Raw genomic sequence first — 25,234 nt, forward strand, 5'->3', positions numbered from 1 at the left:
ATTAAGGATGCAGCAAGGTTGCAGTGTTTCTTAAAAATAGTTGCCTAGGAGAAGGGTATATAAATCAAAGTGAGGTGACTATGTCATGTAGGTAACCTTGAGTAAATCATTTAACCTTTATATGATTCAACTTTTTTTTTTTTTTTTTAAAGATTTTATTTATTCATTCATGAGAGACAGAGAGAGAGGCAGAGACACAGGCAGAGACACAACACAGGCAGAGGGAGAAGCAGGCTCCACGCAGGGAGCCCGATGTGGGACTTGATCCATGGACTGCAGGATCGCGCCCTGGGCCGAAGGTGGCGCTAAACCGCTGAGCCATCCAGGAATCCCTCAATTTTTTTTCTAAAGTCTTGCTTTCTCAGTACTAGTAAAGCATATTTTGAGATGAATTGAGGCTGAGACACAAAGTAAAATTCAGTATGCTGTGTGTTTTAGGTAATCACAGTATAAAATAGAAATTATCTCAAAAAAATGATCTCTATTGTGAAATAACTGTAGAATCAGTCTGGAAAAGCGAGTCAGTATTGGAGGAGCTGAAGTAAAGAAAAGGGTAGAATGTCTTTATTGTAGGACATTGCAAGGTATAAAATTCCACATAGCAATAAGAAACCTGTTGAGAGGAAAAGCTTCATATAGTATATATGGTTTGGAGCTGTTCAAGTATAATGCCGTTGTAAAAAGTGCTCCAGTAGCCACAAAAGAATTCTTAGTAGAGAAACAGTATGACAAACTTAGACCAAACATAGTACAAACAACTTCATGCCCCAGCTGTGCAGTCTAAGGGTTAAAAGTCCCAGGGGTGCTATCTTCCATTTAGAATGTATAACCTTCAGAGGAAATTCTGGCACAATATTTGATCTTCCTCTTACGAGAAATGCTTCTCAGTAGTTTAGTGAAGTTTTGTATGCAGACTCATTTTTAAAGAGCTTCAGTTTTGCTCTCCACATTCTTCAGTCATTATACTGAGTTTCTGAGTTTTGCCTAGTTTTCAAGCAGCCTGAAAGATATTTGAAATGGCATCCAGAATAATTTTGCTATCTTTCATAGTTAAGAGGTTGGTTCATCAGCCATTCTGTTATGTCATAGTGAGGTATACAGTCTCTTTGACTCTTCCATCACAGCCCATACAGCTTACTTCTGTATCTTGAAATCTGCCTTAGAGGGATTACTGGCTGGCTCAGAGAGTATGAGACTTAGAACACCAAAGAAGAATGATATTGCCAGTCAATGTCTGGGCAGAAATGTATATGATTTACCCCTGCCCCTACTTAAAGGAGAAATTTGGCAGTGGGTTAGTGTAATGGTAAATTGAGTTGTGTGTGTACAATTTTAAACTATTTTGTGATAATTGTATATTCGTGCATCATTAAATCAATAATAGATTATAGTGATACTTGTAATAGATTAAAGAGAGATCCCACATATTTTTCACCCAGTTTCCCCCAATAGTAATGTTTTGATAACATAAATATTACAACCAGGATATTCATATAGTCCACCAAGCTTACTCAGATTTTACCAGTTTTACATGCACTCATTTGTGTATGCGTATATTTAGTTCTGTGCAATTTAGTCACATGTATTGGTTCATAAAACCACCACTGAAGATCCAAAGTAATTCCATCACCCCAAGGATCCATCGTGTTCCTTTTCCTTTTTATAGAGCCAGACTTTACTCTCCTCCTCCCACCACTCTAACTCTCGCCCCTAACTCCTCCTGAGGGGCATTAATGTGTTCTCTATCTGTAATTTTGTCATTTCAAGAGTATTATGTACATGTAGCTTTTTGAAATTGGCTTGTTTTGCTCAGTATAATTTTATTTAGATCCATCTAAATTGTGCATGTGTCTAATAGCTTCTTCAATTTTGAGTAACATTCCATAGTATGGATATACCACAGTTTATCTAACCATTCACCCACTGAAAGTCATCTGAATCCTTTCCATTTTGGGGGAGCTGTTAATAAAGCTGCTAGAACATTTGTGGATTTTTGTGTGAATTAAAGTTTTCATTTCTCTAGGAAAGTTAGTGCGTGTTTTGTTTTATAAGAAACTGCCACTGTTTTCTAGAATGGCTGTGCCATTTTACATTCCCATCAACAATGTATAACTAATCCAATTTCCACATTCTTGCCATCATTTGGTTTACCACTATTTTTGGTTTTAGCCATTCTGATAGATGTATAGCAGTATCTCATTGTGGTTTAATTTGCATTCACCTAATGGCTGATGTTGATTTTCACAGGCTTATTTGGCATTTTCTGTGAAATATCTCTTCATGTTTTCACCCATTTTCTAATTGCATGGTTTTCTACTGTCAGGTGTTCAGAGTTCTGAATAAAATTCTAGATGTAAGTCCTTTATCAGTTATATGGTTTGTAAATATTTTTTTCTTAGTTGGTAGCTTGTTTTTTGATTCTCTTAACACAAGGTCCAAGGTCTTTTGTAGAACAAAGTTTTTTTTTTTTTTTAGTTTTGATAAGGTTCCAGATTAATATAACTTCTTAATACCTCTTTCCTGTTCTTATTGGAACTTAAAATGGGGCAGAGAGGAGACAGATAAAACATAAGTAAAAATGTTGCAGTAGTAGTCATAGTAGGGAACCAGAAGCCCACTCCACCTGTTTTGTTTTCTGTGCCATAGCCATTGCCGCCCTTGCCTAGATGCTTGGTTTCTGCTGTGGAGCCTAATTTATAAAACCATTGAATTGGAGTGTTGTTTATAGTAGGAAATACTGTTTTAACAAATTTACGAAAAAGTCCATTTGTCATGCACATTATATATGGTCAAATGAGAGATCTAAGAAAAATGTGAAGTATTATTTAATGATGTTGACTTGTAATTTTGGGTGTTTTCCAGCTCCAGAACACCACATATTAACTTGTCTTTACTTTTCCTGTATTTCTGTGAAGTGGAATTGTTGGGTTATGCATTTCTCCAACTTGGCTAGATAATACCAAATTAATTAAATTCACAATGGTTGCAATTCATACTCCCACTCTCATTCATTGTGTGAGTTTGTGTTGCTCCCATCTTTACCCACACTTAGTATTGTTAAACTTAAATACATCTAATGAGTCTTACAGGTTATTTTTAAAAGATACATCCTTATATCACCTTTACCTAAGGGATTAAATTCTAATCAGCATTAAATCTTGTTTGTCAGAATGTTTTTTAGATTCTTAAGAACTCATCAAATTGAATGAATTTCTGTAGTCAAAGAGCAAAATGTCCTTTTATCAAACCAAAAAATTTTAGATAATTATTAGTTATAAACTATTACCACTTTTCCTCAGATTCAGTATATCACATCTAGGTTAATCTGAAATATTTTACTAAGATGTATATTAAACTTGGATTTGTTTAGATTTGTTTCATCAGGAACTTGGATAATACTTTTCTTTCTTCTTATCATCTCCCTTCTATAGTTTTGCAGTGATACTTTATGTCCATGAAGAACAAAACCCTTGTCCATCTCTTGCTTCTTTGCTTGGGTGACTGCAGCCCTCTAAGTGTAAAGAGGAAAGGAATTAGTGATCCCTGTTATTCCTTCCAGCTTCGGTGTCATGGAAATCAAATTGCTATTGTGAAATTTCTGAGATTCCACACTTTTGGGAAAACTTGAATTATCAGAAGTCTCAAAAATGACACAAAAGTAATGTGTTTGCCATCTAAAAGAAAATAACCACTTATTCTTGCTACTATTGTATCTGTAATTTAAGTTCTATAGTTAAATATTATTTCCTTAGATAACATATAGATTGGTTCAGAGTTAGCAGTGAAGATCTTATAGGCTTATTGAAGAGTATCATATATCTTTAGTTCTTGTTGAACCTTCCTTCCCAGTCTGTATCCCTTTTATTTCCTTTTCTTGTCTTGTTGCATTAATTAGAACTTGTAGGATGATGCTGAAAAGCAGTGGTGAGAGGGGGCATCCATTCCTTGTGTCATCCATACTTGGTCTTATTGGGAAAACTTTTCAGTTTGTCAGTAAGTGTGATGTTAGTTTGTAGGGTTTTTTTTGTTGTTGTTTTCTTAAATAGAGCCTGTTACTTCTGGACCATGGACTTAACACATGCTTCTCAGTTTTTCTTAATCCTTATTAAGTCAGGACAGGATGGCTATGATAGGCTGGAATTGGGTATTGTCCTTACCCCAGGTCAGGATAGTGCACTCACTATTCTTCTGTGTTGTGACTTTGTAATCTGAGTTTTTGTTATAAGTCATCAAAAAGATGTATTTTTTAAAAGATTTAGTACAGTCATTACTTAGATTCAGTATTAATTTTTTTAAAAGATTTATTTATTAGAGAGAGAAAGGAGGAGCATGAGTGGGAGGAGGCACAGAGGGAAGGAAAGAGAGACTCTCAAGCAGAATCCTCACTGGGTGCAGAGCCCAACTCAGGGTTTGATGTCAGGACCCAGAGATCACAATCTGAGCTGAAATCAAGAGACACTTAATGACTGTGCCATCCAGGCACCCCTCAGTATTAATTTCTAAAGCTCTTAAAAGCAACTTATAAATTCTATTGAATCTTACTCTCATGATAATCATTTATATGAAATAAGGTATGTGAGATTATTTTGTCTCTAGCGAAAATAAGATGTCAATGAATCCGGTTAATAAATAATTATTCATCACTTCTCTATGTGGCATTAGGGAATAGATACATTTTAGCAAAATGTGTGTCCTGCTTTTCATTAAATTTTAAGTTTTCTTTATTGAGATACATTATTTGCTCAGCTAGGTTGGTATTTCTTTGGATGTATGGTAGTCAAAGGGATATAGCCTTGGGCAGATATAAGAACTGAAGGATGAGTATGTGAGATGTTTTGGCAACAGGAGGGAAAGTATTTCAGGCTTTCAAAAACCATAATTTTCAACAGAGCAGATATTTTTAACCTTTAAGTAGGCTAAACTTAAAACTTCAGTATCCAAATACCAACATCATTGCCCTCCTATGAAATATTTCAAGTCCTTAACAGAATGTTGCAGTAAACACTTGTGAATTGATGCTAAAGGTCTCTTCATTTTCTTAACTAAATATGACTCTAAGGATAAGGTTCTTAAAAAGTATTTGAAGGAACAGATGAAGCATCATAGTTGAAGCATTATCTTAACTTTTTGCATAATGAAATCACTCATTGTCTCTGCTGAGAATGCCATTAGAAACATGTATGTGTATGTTAGGGTTGGATTAAGGATCCTTTTCTCACTGGTACTGGGGTTTCCAAGGATTTTTCAAAAATATAATTGTGCTTTAGTGCCATATGTGATTTCCAGGAAATTACCTTGGGTGAGATATTTACCTAATTATACCCAAAAATTAAATCTGCTTTTTGTAGCCCTAATTCCATGTGAATTAACATAAGCTTGGGAAGCAGGTTTTCTTATGCTTCTGTATATGGTGACAAAGCAGGAACAGTAACCTTGATATTAAAAGGATTCTTCATCGTGCTCACCTAACCAGATAGGCTAGAAAAGCTAGTGGCAAGAAAGTAGACATATAGCCCATATAGCCCTCAATTTGGGTGGTGGATGAGAAGGCTGAGAAACATTGTCAGTGAAGTAGGTAAAAAATGTTTCCATAGGACAGACTCCTGGAATAGTAATGTCTTACCTTTCTTATAGGTGTGGTATTTGAGAAAACTTTGATACTTTGGGCGTGGTGGATTTACAATGTTACAGTGTTCCTTCATTAGTACAGAAACACTTTTGTTATGAATTTCAGATGAAGTCTAATGCATGTTGGTAATGCTTTTTCTAGAGCTCGTTCCTGAATTTGCTACTTCCTTCCATGTGGCTTTTCAAAATCATTAAACTTTTTTTTGTTATAACAGTAGCTTATTTATCCTTTTGGTTTTTGTCATTCAAGCCAGTAATGCAATACTGTTTTGGAACTTAGGTGACTGGCAGTTGAACTGGGTGAATGGAGTAGCCAAAGTAGATTAAAATGCCATTCCAGAGACAGACTATGTAGAATAGTCAATGTCTGAATATTCATTATGTCTACATAAGCATTGTTTTTGTATTTGTATAGGATTTATAATGAAATTGACCTTTTCTTTCCTTCCCTTCCTATTCCTTTTTCTGTTAGTGTAAACCAGAATACAAGGTACCTGGACTTTATGTTATTGACTCCATTGTACGACAATCTCGACATCAGTTTGGTCAAGAAAAGGATGTGTTTGCACCCAGATTTAGTAATAACATCATTAGCACTTTCCAGAATTTATATCGTTGCCCTGGGGATGACAAGGTATGCTGCTTTTATTTTTATTTTTATTTTTTTAAGTCGATAATGTTACCCTTTGGTCTTAATGAGACAAGATTATCTTAATTATGATTTTATGTTACCCTTTACTCCTTGTAATTCCGAATTTGGATATTTAGTTATTAGACTGTCCACATTCTGAGATTATTAGAATCCTCTTAAACAAGTGGAGAGATGTAGTTGACTTGGCTACTTTTTAATTTATTGAAGCAATTGGTGCTATAGTAAGCTTTGGAATAACACTAAAAGCTTATTTATTCTCACACACAACTAATTTGCTGTTTTGATTATTTGACCTGAACTGATATTTACCTATTTAGTGTCTATGAAAATGGATTTGCTAAACAGTTAATAAAAAATAACCAGATTTTTAAAATTCTTTTGTTGTGGTAGAGTTTTATTAGTGCTGGAAACCACACTACTAAGTCTGCTAGATCTGAATGAATAAATATTCTGTACTACATAAAAAGAAGGCTTTGGATCCTGAAAGAGAATAAAAAAGGATTCTTTATGTGTGCTCAAAGGTATTAGAAGTTTACATATTTTGGATGTCATTTGGAGATTTAGTTTACTCTTCTGATAGGGTTGATTGCAATATTAAATGTTTTAAAAGTTACTTAAGGTAAGGACTTGTCTTGAAGTTTGTTATTTGCTTAAAACCTAAAGTTAAAATCACCTGTAAATACAGCTTTGGTGCTAAGATGAATCCTGATCACCTCAGCAGCCTTAATACAGTCTCCAGGCAACCATAACCATCGATCTCATTAGGCTTTCACATAGAAGCTTGAAACCTAGTTGCTATTCCTATCTTCTGCTAACTGTAGCTTTCATTTACCTTGTACATGTATCAAAACGAACATTTTTTTCAAATATGTTAAGATTAGCAAATCAGAATTCCAGAAACATGATTTCAGGGGTGGAAAGTACTATAGAAATATTTTAATCCATCGTTCCCATTCACTATTTGAATAGTCTCTGTGAAATAACTGCTAAATTTTTAAAGCAAAAAAATCAAAATGTCATTTTTCTTTTTTCCTCTAGAGTAAAATAGTGAGAGTACTAAATCTATGGCAGAAGAATAATGTGTTTAAGAGTGAGATTATTCAGCCTCTTTTGGATATGGCAGCAGGGATACCTCCCCCAGTTGTTACACCTGTTTTGGCCAGTACTACTGCAGCTATGAGCAATACCCCAGGTATGTTACTTTGATAGAGATTTGTTTTTTAAATATTCTACTTAAGTCTTTCAGGTGATTATTCATATATAAAGTAATAGTTTGACAGTGCGGGAGAATTATCGAGCATTAGGTAATTGAAAGGAAATGTAATTTGAAGGAACAATAAATTCAATTTATATTTGTGTGGAATGCTTTCCTAAAAACTGAAAAGCTGAAGTTTTAAATCCCTAGAAACCTAAATATAATGAACTTAGGGAAACTGATACGTCACATAGGTTTTTTCCTGATTTAGGCTGTCTATAAACTTGCATGTAAAACAACTCTTTTTTTTTTTTTTTTTTTTAAGATTTTATTTATTTATTCATGAGAGACACACAGAGAGAGAGAGAGGGAGAGGCAGAGGGAGAAGCAGGCACCATGCAGGGAGCCCGATGTGGGACTCGAACCTAGGACTCCAGATCACGCCCTGGGCCAAAGGCAGGCACTCAACTGCTGAGCCACCCAGGCGTCCCTCATGTAAAGCAACTCGTAGTATGGTAGGGGAGCAATATTTATAAGGAACCCTGAAAAAATTATTTAATGGAACCAAGAATGCTTCAGTAATATTTCAAAATCTTGTTTTTTAAAGAATATTTAAATGACATTTTAACCTATTATCATAGTTCAGGAATCAACATCTGATATATATTTAGTTTTTGTTGTGTGTATCTGTGTCAATACACATATATATCCCTCTTAAACAAAAATAGTTTTTTTGTTTTTTTGTTTTTTTTTTTAAGATTTTCTCTTTTTAAAGATTTTATTTATTCATGAGAGACACAGAGAGAGAAAGAGGCAGAGTCATAGGCAGAGGGAGAAGCAGGCTCCATGCAGGGAGCCCGATGTGGGACTCGATCCCGGGACTCCAGGATCAAGCCCTGGGCTGAAGGCAGCGCTAAACTGCTGAGCCACCCAGGGATTCCCCAAAACAAAAATAGTTTTATATTATACCTACTCTTTTGTAATTTTTTTATTATATTTTTAATATTTCTTCATATCATTGAATTTTCTTCTGTAGTAAGATTTTTTTTTTTTAAGACTTTATTAGAGAGAGAGTACAAGCAGGGTCAGCAGCAGAGGGAGATGGAGAAGCAGGGTTCCTGCTAAGCAGGGATCCTGATTTGGGGCTTGATCCCAGGACTCTGAGATCATGACCTGAGATGATGGCAGACACTGAATAGACTTAGCTACCCAGGCGCCCCTGTAGTAAGATTTTTAGTGACTTCTAAGCATTGTAGGCTCCTTTAAAATAGCAGCTGAGTTAATGAGAACAAGTATAGACAGATCCTTCGGTTATTTTTTTTCAACTTACATATTCTGTAATTAATAAAATATAAACATTTATTTAAGTTTGTATATATTTTTAAAAAGTGACATAGCAAATCTATCTTTCCAAGTCTTATTTTACTTAAATATTTGTTTGGGTGGGTGTGATGTCTTTTTTAAAAGGAACTCCTGTTACACCTGTTACTCCAGCCAATGTGGTCCAGGGTTTACCGGATCCATGGGTATCTCAGATAACAAACACAGATACACTTGCAGCAGTAGCTCAAATCCTACAAAGTCCTCAAGGCCAACAGGTGAGCATTTATTTTGTTAAATAATAATGATTTAGAACTCATTATTTTCTTGATGTTTTATTTCATAATGTACCACCTAAAGAGTATGTGTTATTTCTGTAAAAATGAGATCACACTATAAGTAGTATTCTGTTACTTGCTTTTAATTTAGTAAGGCATCATTTTATGCACTGTTTTGTAAAAACTTCATTTTATGCCAAAATACTGACTTAGCACATAGTTTGTGCCAGACATTATTAGATGCTATTGTTATTCCAGTAACAAGACAGGTAATTCTCTCTTAGGAAAGATGTCTTTCTGTGTTGAGACAAATAATAAAAAAGTCTATAACTTTATTTAGGTAGTGATACGTGACTTAAAACGGTAAATTTTTAGAATGATTGGATTTGGGAGGAGGGGTCAGAATTAGAGAGGGTAGCCAAAAGAAGGTATTTTTGAGGAAGTGTCATTTGAAATGAGACTTGAAGTGGAACTAGTTGTGGAAGAGTTTGAAGATAGGCCATTCTTCACATTTCCTTTTTTTAACCTGTCCTTTAAAAACCAAATTAATTGTGATCTGTGCAATAAGAACACCCAGACTCTTCTTCCAAATAATCATGAGGTTTCATGATTAAGTTTTTGTTTAAATATCACCTCAGTGAGGCCTTCAAAAAACTATTTAAAACTGTACATTCTTTCATCCCCTGTACTCCCTATATCACCTTTCTTTCTATTACATTATGTAATTTTTTTCTCTGTCTCTTCGCACCAGAATGTGTGCTCTACAAGGATAAGAATTTTTTTCGTCTATTTTGTTCACTTCTGTGTCTCCAGTGTTAGGTTGTAGCAGATGTTTGCTACATTTTGTAGAATGAGTGAATAGTGTACAGAGTTGTAACAGTGTTGGGTATACAAATATTTTTTAGAGTTGAGATGTCTGGGGGATCAGATTGGCCTGTGCGTGTAAGTTAATGATGACAAAGTTAACATGGTAGACCTAAGTGGACTTGGGTTTCGGAAGACAGAAATGGTAGGCTGAAAAACAAACGGTTCATATGCTAAGCAGTGGGGAATTGCCAGAGATTTTTATGTTGAAGTGACTGATATGAACAGTACTTTAGTGGATGGGAGAGGAGGGACACCTAGAGATAGGAAGTATCTTTGTTTTGATAACAATGATAAAAGAAGGGAAGTAATGAATATGTGATAAATAGTAGGGTTGCAGACTCTCTAAAATGACCATCTCAAAAATAAAAGGGACCATTTTAGAGTCTTAAACATGGAAAAACCAATTCAGTTATAGTTCTAGATTTGATCCAGCTTCTCCATTTTGGGGGCAGTTGGGAAACTGAATTGGATACTAGATAAAATTATCAAATTATTAATTTCATTTTGTGATAATATTTTAAAAATCATAAAGCACATGGTCTCATTTAAAAGAAACTTATTAAAATAAATACTTTTGGCAAGAAAAGTGATTTTTCCAGAACAGATAGTAAAAGAGAGTTAAGAACACATAGTAATTGATAGAATGATAAGTCAGAGTAGAAGGAAAAGTAGGATGCTGCAGTGGTTTGAAACTGACTGAAACAGTAACAGTGCTATCTGGAAAAATGGGGATGTCAAAAGCAGCAGTTAAAGTGTGTAGAGGAGAAAATACAGTATTAACTCTTTACCCCCTTTTTTCCTCCCTCTCTTCTTCTCCCTCCTTTTTTTTTCTCCTTTCCCTCCTCCCACTCCCTCTCTCCCTATCTGTTCTGGAACCTCCTCAGTGTAGTAACTAAGCTATTAGATATTTTGGTATTACTTTCTTTGCTATCACATTAGTAGTTTGTAGCCATTGTTTATTTGGTTGCCAAATGACTCTAGTTTGTTTCTTAATGTAGCTATTTTAGATAGGCATGAAATTACTTTCTTCTTGGATGGCTTTTGTACCTTCTCTCACTATAAGTTGATCTTTATTTAAAACAGTTCACATGTCTTGTTTCTATTCTAAATTGATAATTTTCAGATTTATACTCAGGTTTAGGTCTTGATTTAGGAAAGTATTAATTATTTCTAAGATGTACATAGGGTTTACTTAACTATGAAATATCTTCAGGATCTTAGTGTTTGTTGTTTCTGCTTTTTTGAGGATAGATGAATAGAGGGAACAGGGATTTATTTCAACTCCTTTTGGCACTATTCACCTTTAATTTCCTTAGTTTCAGACTGCTCCAAGAGACCCAATTTCATACTTGTTTTTCTGCTTTCAGGAATTGTGTTGTCCAATGGTAAATCTGAAAGATAGCAAAAGCAGTTGTTGTCAGTGCTTGTTCTTTTACAGAGATTAAGGAGTTAATTGAGGAAGGAATGAAAAGCTTAGTGAAGGGGCACCTGAGTGGCTCAGTCAGTTGAGCCTCCAACTCTTGATTTTGGCCCAGGGTCATGGGATCAAACCCCATGTAGAGCCCTGCTTTGGGAGCTCTGCTTCAGGTTCCCTGCTTTGGGTTCCATGCTCAGCATGCAGTCTTTTTGGGGCTCTGAGAGGGGGCTCTAAATAAAAGAGCTATATGTGATGAGTTCTTTATCTGTCATGGTATGACCACACACACCCGGACTCTAAATAAAAGAGCTATATGTGATGAGTTCTTTATCTGTCATGGTATGACCACTTTATTTGGCTTAAGTTCCCTGGCTTTCTAGAAGCAAGACAAACTTATTAAGGATTATTGTATATGGGACACACAAAAAATATTTTATTAAAAAATTAACTTGTTTTGAGTTAGTATCTATTTTTTCTTCATCTCCAAAGACTGTACAACAATGAATGTTATTGAAAAGATGGGCATTCTTACAGATAAATTCTGCATCTGTTTGTAATAATTTTCCTTTTTTCTCTTCTAGCTTCAGCAGTTGATACAGACTTTACAACTACAACAGCAAAAGCCTCAGCCTTCTATTCTTCAGGCCCTGGATGCTGGTCTTGTTGTGCAGTTGCAGGCTCTCACAGCACAGCTTACTGCTGCAGCTGCAGCGGCCAACACCCTGAACCCCTTAGAACAGGGAGTGGCTTTCAACAAGGTAGACATTAAGTTATCAGATCAGTTCTGTATGAAGTATTAAACTCTGTATGCTATCATATGGATTCTAATTCTGTAAATAGCATTTTATTATAGAACCATTCTAGTATACGCTGTACTGTATAATTCATTATGAATTTTACGAAAGATTTACAGATTTCTGACGGATATGGTAACATTGAGGCAAATGATAATTTTCTGAATTTTCTAATTTCTTTTATGTATGTTACAAATATACTAATTTTGATGTTCTATATTCTAAAATTTTAACCTGCTAAAATTATAATTGTTGAAAATGTGAAAATTCACAGGAAAACTTCTCTACACTGTAATATTATAAATTGAGGCCTATCTATAAAGGATAGTGGTTTTAAAGTTGAAATTTTTTTCATGTATAATTTATTGTATAATAGCCTCAATATTCTTGTTAATTATAAGACTATTAAAATACTTGGAAGTATTATCCATATTTTTGTTTCTGCTACTTTATTTTTAGGAAAATACTGATTTATTATGTTATTACTTAGACTTTTTTAGCTGTCAGCCTAATTTAGTCTGAAAATTTAATAGTTACACCACATAGGGGGCACCTGGGTGACTCAGTTAAGCATCAAACTCTTCATCTCAGCTTAGGTCTTGATCTCAGGGTCATGAGTTCAAGCCCCGCATTGGGCTCCATGCTGGGCATGGAGCCTACTTAAAAAGCTAAACCGCATAAGAAAAAACTTCAAATTGATCATTTAGAAGACAGTAGAGCATCCTAAGAAGAGAAATATACTAGGAATAGATCTGTTGATTATAGTCCTAGGTGTTTTTAATCAAGCTTTATTACTATTGGCAAGGCACTTAATTATTTTAATCCAGTCTTCTCTTCTACGATCATTAATATTTAATCTGTGTTGTGATTTGTTATATAAGACAGTGTATGTCAAAGTACTTTAAAAATAAAGATTCATTCAAATTAAATGCTTTATTATAGCACAACAAAATTATATAAAACATTTATGTATTATGTGATAGAGGTAAATTAATGGGATGTCACTGACATTCAGAATAGCACTTCTACCTTATTTTTGTGTAAAGCACTTTTAATCTTTTTCTCCTTTTTTTTTTTTTTTGTTTCCCCCTTTCTCACTTAGAAGTTGATGGATAGGTTTGATTTTGGGGAAGATTCTGAGCATAGCGAAGAACCTAAAAAGGAAATTTCAGCTTCTCAACTGTAAGAATTGTTGTTTTTCTTTATAACCATAAGTTTTTCCCATTATTATTATAAACATTGGATGGGACATTGTTTTCTGAACTACCAAGTATACTTTGAATAAATTGGGATATAATTTCAGGCTATTGAGCTCTAACATTACAGAAAGATGGTAGATTTGCTGTCTTGTTGCCTCCGTATTTATTTTGACTCCTTTCTCAGATCTTTGCAGTTAATTTGGGATATATCAAAATCCTTTATAGAAGAATTGTAGATACAGTTGTGATATTTTCTATATCTGTATTAGGCTTTAAGTTATTTAATTGTAAGAATATTTGAAATAATGGGAAAGAAGCTTGCTTCTAGTGTCAATGACCAGTTCTAGGAATTTTATCAAATTCTGGGAGTGTATCTGACTCCCAGGATTGGGATTATAGGGGATTTTATTTTTAAAGATATGTATTACATATTTTTATTTAGATTAGTGATTTTCTTTTCTTGTGGGTTTGAGAAAGGGCAAGTGGGGAAGAGGATGTTGGAGAGTGGGGGCGTGGAAGGTGGGAGGATGGAGGAAGGATGATGATGATGCCTCTGGGAATGCTATTTCAAGCAGAGGTTATTAATTTAATGTACTGGGATAATATCTTTTAAAATATATTTATGTAATGCATAAAAAGACATATATATATCCTTTTGGTAAAGAGATTTTACTTTAAAAAAAGATTTTACTTGAAAAATTAAAACTTGTATTTTAGATTATGAATTATAAAATTAGAAGAGAAACATTTGAGATCATGTAGATCAGTGTCCTGAACAATTTAAGAATCTTTTAATGGTTTTGATTGGGTATTTTTATAATGTTATAATGCCTTCTATGATGAGAAGTTAAATAATCTTTTATTACTGAATCCTGTTTGATTTACTTGATACACATTTATCCATTTTGCATTCTGAAGCAAGGAAACAAATTTGATCCATTATCTTTTGAGACATAGCCTTTCAATATTTGAAGTTAGGTATCATTCTTCCCCTTAGGTTTATTTGCTCCAGATGAAGTACACTTTTTTTCAACTGTTTCAAGACTTCTCACCATCCTGATTGCCCCTTTTGGGATGCCCTCTTTTTTGTTCATGTCTTACCTTGTGGCACCCAGAATTCCAGGTGTATTCCAGGTGTGAATTTCCCAGAGTTTAGTTAAATTATTATTTCCTCTTATCTAAGTACTGTTTCTGTTAACATACCTAATAATGTGAATGCTTTTCTAAAGAAAGCGGATTAGTTTTATAAAGTTTATGGTCAATTACAATTGTAGATTTCACATGTATTGATTGATAGACCATTTCTCCCACTATCGTATAGTTAGAGAAGGAGTTAAAGTGACAATGTTTAAATACTTTTAACTGTTTTTATATATTTAATTGAGATTTTCGTAAAGTGTGCTAATGTAAAAGATACTAATTTATATGTATTTAATAGTGTGAGACCATAATAACAGATCTTCCATCAGAGTATCTTTAACATGTTATCCATCTATTGAAAGATTGTTGAAGAGTATCTTTCTATTTTAACATATTAATGTTCTGAGGTATTCCATTTTCTGTTAATATTTAAAAAGTAAACATTGTAGTAGAGTATGTTTCATTTAATTGGCATGGGGGGTTGAAAAATCAGTTATTTTTATATTACCTTCACTGGGTTTTAAAACATATTTCTACTTGTTTTTCCTTCTAGTTCTCATGTTTCAGAATCTGTGAACAATTCCATTTTTCATCAGATAGCAGAACAACTACAACAGCAAAACCTTGAACATCTCAGACAGCAACTCCTAGAACAGCAACAGCCTCAAAAGGTTTATAACTCCATCTTGTGGTCTTTAGAATTATTGCTATCTGCATTCTATAAAATGGTGTTTCTCAAACAGTGATTTTTCTTCAATTTTATTGCTAGGAAGATCAGCCTTTTCAGAATGTTTATAGTCTTTTCTGTTATCAGAATGTGTTCTAGGTCTATAGAACCCAGAACACATACACCAGCAGTGGAAGACAGAGATTGTGTTTCAGTATTACAACTTAAAACTTCATGTACTTTTCTCTCCACTCAATTCCCTTTCAAGCAAGATCATGATGATTTTGCTTTTGTTGATGGTGATGAGGGCAAAATAGATTGCCTTTAATTAGGCTATTACTGTATGGCAGGAAGTTTACGAGTCATGATTACATTTAATGCTATGAGATATCATTGACTTCTACTGTGTCTTAGTGGAATTAAATATCCATTGCAAAACCATAAAGCTAATATATCATTAGTCTTAAGACATACTGTTATTTTATGTGTAGCTAACAATTTTTAATCACTTCAAAAGTACAATATCTCATAGAGTTAAAAAAAATCTCATAAATTACAGAGATGATTATATGTGAAGAATCATACCTTAGAATTGATAAAACATGTCAAGTTGCAAAGGCAGGGTTAATCCATTATAAAGCCTATTTTTACTCCACATGAGAAATACTTACAGGTGTAAACTGTTTAGAATATCAGTGTTTTCAAATGCCCCACAATCATACTTATTCCTAATATCCAAAATTTTTTGGCACTAAAATAATGCTACACATGTTTTTAAAGTATGAGCAATGTATTGTTAGACAAAGGATATATACAGAGATGAACAAAGAAGCATCTGGCCCTCAAGTAATCTTTTCTCTAATAGAGCACGTATATTTGTATGGACACGGCAGAATTCTAGTTTCAATTATAGAGGTACAAGTGAACGATAGTGGAAATAAGAGAGAAGAGTTACTTTAGATTTAAGGAATAGAAAACCTTAGATACTGCTGGGATCTGAACTTTTCCTTTTAAATCAAATAGTAATCATAAAGTGGACATTAATGGTATTTGCTAGGTTGGAAGTTATACCTGGAATTAGGAGAATGGAATTCTATATCTTCTTATAAAGAAACATTCTGATAGAAGTGGTTAGAGTAGGTGTAGTATTTTATGTTGTGCAGGTATATCTGCCTGAGAATTCAGGAGCTTTAAAGAAAGCATGATGTAGAATATTTGGATGTTGTTTAAAGAAAAACACAAGTAGTAAATCAGTGAAAAGAAACCGGTTGTCAGTGATGTTATAAAAAATTAGAGAGTTGTTATAGAGGCAAGGGGTAGTCATGATGGAAGAGTCTATCCAAACAAGATTTGTCCAGCTGTAAAGTTGGCAGTTTTGATTGTCCTTGTTCCAGTTTCCTTTCAGAAGGTTTAGCAGAAGCAGTAAAGTCACAGTGTAGTACTCTTAAAATTAGCACCAAATTATTGAAGTGAAAATTCCTAGAAACTTGAGAGAAGATTATTCTTTTTTCTTTTCTTTTTATTTAAATTCAATTAGCCAACATATAGTGCATCATTAGTTTCAGGTATAGAGTTCCGTAATTCCTCAGTTGCATATAACACCCAGTGCTTAGCACAGCATGCACCATCCTTAATGTCCCGTCATCTAGTTACCCCATTCCCCCGCCCACTATCCCTCCGGCAACCTTGTTTCTTTCCCATAGTTAAAGAGTCTTTCATGTTTTGCCTCCCTCTCTGATTTCTTCCCTGTTTTCCAGGGTTATTCTGTCTTAAGAATCTCACCAACCAAAGAAAAATAGAGCTCTGGGCTTAGTTAATACATTATCTCCAAAATTTTAAAGGATACAGTGATTAGATCCTTTTGAAAGAATTAGATGTTCTTAAAAGCTTTTGTTCAAAACTGAGTGTTGAAGAAAGAGAATGATGAAAACTTTTCTAATACATCAAGTAGATAGTGTTCAAAACCTATGACAAATTTCAAATTGGAAACTGTGTATCAGCAGAGTAACCATTAAATTTAATAAGTTGTATAATTGGCTCTTCCAAACCAGTTGCCTTAGTCTGTATAAAACAGGGTGAAAAAAAAAAAAAAGAAAAAAAATAAAATAAAATAAAACAGGGTGAGATATGCAGAAAAATGAAGCATTTTTGTTTATCAGTGAACTCATTATGGCTGCCTAAAAGTCCTTAACAGTGTCTTAGAGAAAGGAATCTGATTGCTGGTGCCACCCTACTCATTGCAGCCCTAACCTGCATGTCAGTTGATATCTAGTATCCCTAACAATAGAAAACCTCTGTAAACAGAGCACTTCTGAGGAGCATTTCTCAGGATCTGTCATATGTAACACTTTGGTTCGGTTTTCTTTATGTCGGAGAATATAATGGAAAGAGTAGAATTGAGCATGATAAAACCTAAGATGGGTGGGTGTTAAGAGCCCTTGAGTTGCTTTAAGTGATTTGATGTCTAGGCTCATATAAATTGCGTTTCATGGTACTGAACTTGTAAGATTATATAGCCATAGCATGTGTGGATTTTAATAAAGCTTTTGACAAAGTGTTTCTTGTCACTTATACAGAAAAAAAGGGAGGAACATGGATCTATAACTGATAAAAATGTGACACTTAATGAGTGTTAATCCAACTTTGAAAGAAGTTTCTGCTAGCTACTGTTATCTTTGTCTTTTATTTTTTCAGTATTGATGGTTGACATGAGGACATCATTGAAGAAATTAGAGGTGTATACCAGGACATGTACTAAGGATGTATACCAGTGTATCAGAAAAATAGTCATTTGCCACCTGGGTCCAATGGATCCTTTTAAAATGTATTTGAAATTTAAAAAAAAAATGTATTTGAATTCATCTCACAGATTGTTTATACAAGTGAGACTAAAAGGAGTAGGGGAAAAAAACTTTATGAACTATTTTAATATACATAATTGAAATGTAGCAAACCTTTTTGTGTCAATGAAATTCAAATGACACATGTTCTTCTAGCAAAATAGAGTAGTCCAGGTTCTTGTTACAAAATACTGCAAGATAAAGTCCTTCCTATTAAGTGACTGAGTGGATGAAAAGACCCTGTTTTTGCCTTAAAGACACATTTTTCTGACATCAGTTTAGGAGTTTGGGAAATACATTTAGGGTATGGTCATCTGAAAACTCATAGTCTGATATTTCATTTAGTTATTAAATTTCACCATCATCATTAGAGTCTAAATGCTGCTCTTTGTTTTCATGTTCTATTTTGTCTAATAATTATGAAATATGTTCTTCTGTCAGTTTTCTTCTTGCCATTATGTACAGAAATGGAAAAATCTAAATATTCAACTATCAGGGAAAGCTTGAAAGTATACTACAAAGATAGTGTCTCCAATCTCATTTTAATCTTGAAATACACAGTATTTTTTGTAATGCAGTAAAACTGGATGATGATGATTCTTATTTCACTATTGAATCACCCTTCATGACAATTATATTGCTTTTTCTTTTTTTGTATTATTTTAGTCTTTCTTGAAGTAATTGGGAATAATTGATGGATAATAACAGAATAATTCTTAGGATGATGAAATAGCAAAATGTTTCAACATATAGGATAGTAAGATCTCTAAGATCCTGTAACATATCTTAGATACAGGGAAGGGTCCAGTGGACCTATCGCTAATTGCAAGATAATAGGATAAGTTTTAGTTGAATTTTTATTTTCAGTTTTTAAATATTTTCAGTTTTTAAATATTTATTTGAGAGAGAGTGTATGTGCCTGATTGCACAGGGTTGCAGGGAGGAGCAGAGGGAGAGAGAGAGAAAGTCCTAAGCAGACTCTGCTTGCATGGAGCCCAACATGGGGCTCATCTCACAACCCTGAGATTATGACCTGCACAGAAACGCATGAGTCAGATGCGTAACCAACTGCACCACCCCTGCACCCCTTAGTTGAAATTTTAAAGTAAATTTTCTCTTACTTCTTCATAAGACCTCTAAGAAAGAATAAAGGTCGTGAAATTACAGTCTTTTCAAATGGGTAAAACTCCAACAAAAAACTCAAAAACTAAAATTACAGTGGATCCTGGTGGTTATACCAAGAGTTAACCATTAAATAGAAAAATAAGGTTCAGGGATCCCTGGGTGGCGCAGCGGTTTAGCGCCTGCCTTTGGCCCAGGGCACGATCCTGGAGATCCGGGATCGAATCCCACGTCGGGCTCCCGGTGCATGGAGCCTGCTTCTCCCTCCGCCTGTGTCTCTGCCTCTCTCTCTCTCTCACTGTGTGCCTATCATAAATAAATAAAAATTTAAAAAGGAAAAGAAAAATAAGGTTCAAAAAACAAGGGTGAAAGGAATACAAAGCTTAAGATAAATGGAGAAGTAGGAAAAATATTATGCGAAGCATATATGCATACAGAATTAGGACCAAATAGACTCAGGATGGAGCTGAAAATTCCCTTTCTGTGTTAAGAATTCTATTGTTAATCTGTTTTAAAGACATAAGCCCCGAAGGACTATGCTTAAAATGTGTTTGATTTGTTTGGGAAGAACATGCTTGCTTACTGATGTTTTGGCCAGTACCGTGGTGTGTAGTAGGTGTCTCAAAGAGGTCTTTTCTACTTTAGCTCTAATTCATTTCTAAACCTTGAAAATGTTACTCGTTCTTAGAGAACCTGTTCCTTCATAAAGTAAGAGACTTGGAACAGTTCTTTAAATGCCTTTTTTGGCTCTTAATTTTTATGCCTTTTCTTTCAGATTAGATGTCGTTAGAGTAAGGATTTTTTTTTAAATGTTGCTGAAGTATAATTAATATAATAGTAAGTTTAAAGTGTACAAAATCATGATTTGATACATTTAAGTATTGCAGTAAGCTAACACTTCGATCATGTCATAAAACTATCATTTTTTTGTGGTGGGAATAGTTAAGATCTAGTCTCTTAGCAACTTTGATCTTTATAATAAATTGTTACCTGTAGTCATGATGCTGGTATCCCTTTTATAGATAGGGAGACCAAATTTCACAATTCAGTAATTTTTCCACAATCACAAAATTTGTAGCAGAAATAGTATTTTTGAGTTACTCTTCTCTGTTAATTATTACAGTAGCTCCCAGCTTTTATACTACCAGGAACTATTTTTATTAATCTTTAACATCTACAAAGATGTTTTAGGAAAGTTTGTATAGGGAGACTTTTTCATAATTAATTTTCTTATAACATCATAATACTTGCAGTTAAATCAGGTTCATACTAATAAGTATCACGTAAGTAGTGTCACTATATCAAGTTACTGTAAATCTGATCCCAGCAAAAAAAGAGGAGAGGAGATTCAAATTTCAAACAATGCTTCAGTTAGTCTTCATTACCTATCTTTTATCAGTTTTTGAAATGTATTACATACCCCAGAGTAACTTCCTAATATTTGCAGATGCCTAGAGGTGGAGGTTGAGGAAGGCCCAAATTGAGAATTGTTTTGCTAGATCATTTAATTTGATAGTGGTATTTGAGCTTTGTTTTGCCTCTATACATGTAATGTATGACTTAGTTCTTTAATATAAAACATTTTTATATTGAAAATATTATAGCATTTAATTTATAGCATTTGATAAAAAATGCTACTTGCCATTGAAATTCTAGATTCATTTAACTGAGTGCCATTATGTATTATTTATGATGCAGTCCTTTATTTTTAAAGGTACAGTGTTTATATTTTCCAAATTAGAAATTTGAAGACCTTCTTGATCTTACCGTTCTAAGATAGTCTTCTCTCCCTTTTATGTAGATATTCCATGCTCTTAAGTATAAAACTTGGATTTGTACAAAAGTATTTTAGGTGATTACATAAACAATTTAACGTGGGATTTCTATATGTGTTTGACTTCTTTTTAAAACTTTGTGATGTTTACATGTTTAAATTCTGTTGTAATAATATGCATGGTTTCTTAATAATGTTTGTGTGTTTGTATACATTCTCAATAGGCAACCCCTCAGGATAGTCAAGAGGGAACATTTGGATCAGAGCATTCCGCATCACCATCACAAGGGAGCAGTCAACAGCATTTCCTTGAACCTGAAGCAAATTTGGATGATTCTATAGATATTCAACAACAGGTAAAAAGTAAATGTTTTTCTGGGTCATAAATTTCTAAAATTAAAGAAAAATATATAATCATTTTATGTAAAGTATGTTATTTTTATGTAAAGTAATGGTAATTTCCTGTATATTTTTTCTTCACGCTTAAGCTCTATACTAATAACCATTTTACTGTTAGGCATTAATGCTACTATAGTGAATATTTTGTAAGGCAGAATTGCCAGTATATACTGAATCTCAATCAGGCATTTTGTTTGCTGTTCTTTTGGCTTTCAAGGATATGGATATAGATGAAGGACAAGATGGAGTAGAAGAGGAGATCTTTGAACAGGAAGCAAAGAAAGTGGCTGTTCGCTCAAGATCAAGAACACATTCACGATCTCGTTCAAGGTTCTACAATAATATTTAAGAGTAGCTGTGTGTGAACTTTTAAAAGTTGGTGGTTTCTTTGTATCAGGATGAAAGGAAATGTTTTTCTTAGAATGACATCTTACATTCTCCAGAGAGAAGAAATTCAGAATCTCAAAAATAGAAAAATGCCTTGTTCTCTTTTGAATTGGATATATCTGTGGCCATTTATTTGAAGAATACACATTAATTGCAGTCATATCATATAATCCCATGAATTTGGGATTATACATGATTTTAGTTAATAATATGATTACACTCAGGATATTATCGCCTCTGAAAACTGCTAAATCAAGCTATAGAGAAACAGTGTTAGAAATTCCATTAATAAAAAAAGAAATTCCATTAATTTCTTATTTTGTTTTCATCTTATAATAATACCAAAAATGATCATAAAAATAAAATTATAAGAATTGTTCCAGACATTAAGCATAGTATCAAATTATTATAAAGTGTATTCTCTGGTTTTCTTTGTGGGCTTTTCAGCATGGCTGAATCTCATAATATACTTATTCAAATTTGAGTTGAAGTTTCCTTAACCTGGTAATTCTCATGTACTTTATATACATTGTTTTTGCTACAAATTGTATTAAAACTTTAAGTCCTTAGTCTTTAATATTAATATACCCTATTTTCTGCACATGAATACCGCTAAAAATCAGAGCATTGTATGCTAGGAAAGGGGCAGTATCATCTTTGATGACCTTTCAGTCATTACTTGTTTCAAGAAGTTCTTTGTATTTACCTCTTGTAAACAAGAGCCTGTGAGTTCAGCTCTCTAAACCCATCTCATGTCAATGAGTAATCTTGCTAAAGCAATTACAGTATTAGAGCTGAAATCTTAGCAGCTTCTTTGTCTTAACACCTTATTAAGCATTTTGAAGCAGTGCAGTAGCATATGGTTGACAGAAAAAAAAAGCAATGTTTCAGTATCATCTTATATTTAAAGATGAGGCACTTTGAAAATTTTAAAAGCACCTTGAAATTTTAGAAGTTGAAAACTTACGAGAATTCTTCAGTAACTTAATGGCTCTGTTGGAAACATTCTCTATTTCCAAATTTTAAGAATACAGTATCTTTATCATCTAAGGATCTTTCTATTTTCCTTAGTCTTTCATTCCTATTCTTGACTATTGTTGGAAAATGAGTTGCCAGACACTAAAGAAAGCAAGCAAGGCCTTTACTGGATAGAATCTCATTCTCCTTGGTCTTAGTAAGAATCATTGTGGGCCTGAGCAGTACAGAGATTTGACAAAATGCATGTTTGATACTTCATTCTACTTAAACATTTTTTAAGAGGTAGCTAAATATAAGACAACCTTTTTTGTGTGTGTGTGTGTGTGTTTTTCCCCTCACCTAGAAGTGAGAAATTTGAACAGAAGAATAATATTGTTGTTAGAAGTAAAATAAGATTTTTTTGTAGATCACCAAGAAAACGAAGGTCTCGGTCACGATCTGGTTCTCGAAAGCGTAAACACAGAAAGCGATCACGCTCACGCTCAAGAGAAAGAAAGAGGAAATCATCACGTTCATACTCAAGTGAAAGGAGAGCAAGAGAAAGGGAGAAAGAACGACAGAAGAAGGGATTACCTCCAATTAGATCTAAAACATTAAGTGGTAAGTGACATATTTTTACAGAGCTTTGGTTTCAACAAATAGTAAGAAAATCATTAATTGCTAAAGTCAACTGTATTTTTAGATTAAGAAATTGGAAAGTAATTTGGTAAGTGAGTAATTTTATCCTTGATTTTTGTAAAGTGAGAGAAAAGGAAAGGGAAGAGCAGGTTTTATTAAAACACTAAGATTACTGAGAGTTGTTTCTTTTTAATGCAAATTAGAAAATACAGAACTTGACCAATAATTTATAAAGTGGGCTAGGCCTAATGTCTTCTTAATGAACACTGTGATTTCTAGTCATAGTGTTATAACCAACCAAGTCTGACCACCAGGTCTGGGGAGTAATTATTAAAGGAAGCATGTAGTGCAGCCCGGGAGGCTTCAGCGGTTTAGTGCCACCTTGAGCCCAATGCCTGATCCTGGAGACCCCAGATTGAGTCCCACATCTGGCTCCCTGCATGGAGCCTGCTTCTCCCTCTGCCTCTCTCTCTCTCTCTCTCTCTCTCTCTCTTTCTCTCTTTATCTCTTTCTCTGTGTGTCTCTCATGAATTAAAAAAAAAAATCTTTAAAAAAAAAAAAAAAAAGCCTGTAAATTTTAAAGCTAATTATAAACTTACTGGATCAGAACCAAGGGAGAGATTCCCATTGTACAAACTTTCCCTCCTTTATATGTTAATATGTAATGTATAATTAGAACAAATTTGGTAGTAGTGAGAGTTTGAGGAGAGTTCACTTGGTAGAAATGTGAGTTGTAATTAGTGCCAGATTCTTCTTGAAGGATTCCTACTGCGTTAGGATTTTTAAAATGAACAGGCTGCAGATGGGTAAAGTACATAAAATGGAGCAATTTTCATTCTTTGCCAAGAGCTGAACACCAATCAGGTTGTCTGATTTCTGAAGGTCTCCAAATAAATTCTTTCTGCCATGGAGATAGATAAATAATTGGTATAACTTATACTGCTGAGTCATCCTGGAAATCCAGACTTATATTTAAAGGCAACATCCAACTTACTACTAAGTTCTGGCAATTTCAGCAATCTGTAGCTATCTTGCCAGAATCTTACCTGATTATGAGAGCCAGTGTTAATTCAGTAATGTTGATATTCCTAACTCTGAAAATTTCTGTTTATCCCCTCAGGATTGAAAGACCAAATTCAAACATTTTAGTGCTATTTGATAAATAACATCAAAGGTCTGACCATAAATTATCTGCTTGCATCCCCTCCCATGATTATTGTTAGGACATTCAGAATCACCGGTTTAGCATAGGGCTTTTATGGAGTCTTTTCCATCAGTTCCTCACTTTACTTGTCATATTATAGCTGCCACCATTTATGTAGTTACTGACCATGGAATGTATTTTTTATTGGTATGGTTTTTTTCCATGAGTAAAAGTGTAAAAAAGAAAATTCAGAAAGCACATAAGAAAATAGAGTGAAAAGTGTATCTCTCATTTTTTACCTCAAAACTTTCTTACTCCAAAACAGTATCAATTTTATGTGGCCCCAACACATTTTAAACACATACAGTAGTATGTCCCTACCATTGGTCCTTTGAACACAAGAGTATTCATGAATAGTTCAGTGGATATGAAACATCAACAAGCAGTAATATTCTAGGAATCAGTGTCCTCTCCTTATGGGATGGGGGAGAGTCATTATTGTTTTCTAGGTTTAAAAAAAATCTGTGGGAAAAATTTGTAGAGCGACTACCTTGAAAAACAATAGAGGAAACATGGGATGTATTTCAGGAAGATTAAAGCAGCTGTGATGTAGTAGATTAATGAAGCGATGGGAACTATTCTGTGAAAGAGGTCTAGAAATTTGCTGAGGGTTTGTGATAGGTTGAATAATAGTCCTTCAAAGATGTTCATAGCCAAATTATTGGAACTTGTATCTGTGTTACCTCACGTGGTATGATCGATCAGGGATGGGAAGATTTAACTTGAGTTATCTAGAAGGGCTCAGTGTAATCCCC

At 33.9% G+C, this 25,234-nt stretch overlaps 1 protein-coding gene across 26 annotated transcripts in view; it reads left to right on the forward strand.

Annotated features, from left to right (window-relative positions):
• Positions 1–25,234, forward strand: part of SCAF8 (SR-related CTD associated factor 8) — a 221,958-nt gene that overhangs the window by 38,254 nt on the left and 158,470 nt on the right. For all 26 annotated transcript variants that reach the window (XR_005353701.1, XR_005353705.1, XR_005353698.1 and 23 more), the window contains 9 exons: positions 6,101–6,262; positions 7,319–7,472; positions 8,943–9,073; positions 11,939–12,115; positions 13,254–13,333; positions 15,044–15,161; positions 21,118–21,249; positions 21,510–21,622; positions 23,064–23,257. Coding sequence is in view for 3 of the 26 variants with exons in the window: in XM_038526407.1 (XP_038382335.1) it covers positions 6,101–6,262; positions 7,319–7,472; positions 8,943–9,073; positions 11,939–12,115; positions 13,254–13,333; positions 15,044–15,161; positions 21,118–21,249; positions 21,510–21,622; positions 23,064–23,257 (1,261 nt within the window). In the remaining 23 variants the exon portion in view is untranslated. The remainder of the gene's footprint in view (positions 1–6,100; positions 6,263–7,318; positions 7,473–8,942; positions 9,074–11,938; positions 12,116–13,253; positions 13,334–15,043; positions 15,162–21,117; positions 21,250–21,509; positions 21,623–23,063; positions 23,258–25,234) is intronic.

Source organism: Canis lupus, chromosome 1, assembly GCF_011100685.1.
Source record: "Canis lupus familiaris isolate Mischka breed German Shepherd chromosome 1, alternate assembly UU_Cfam_GSD_1.0, whole genome shotgun sequence".
NCBI classification, from domain to species: Eukaryota; Metazoa; Chordata; class Mammalia; order Carnivora; family Canidae; genus Canis; species Canis lupus.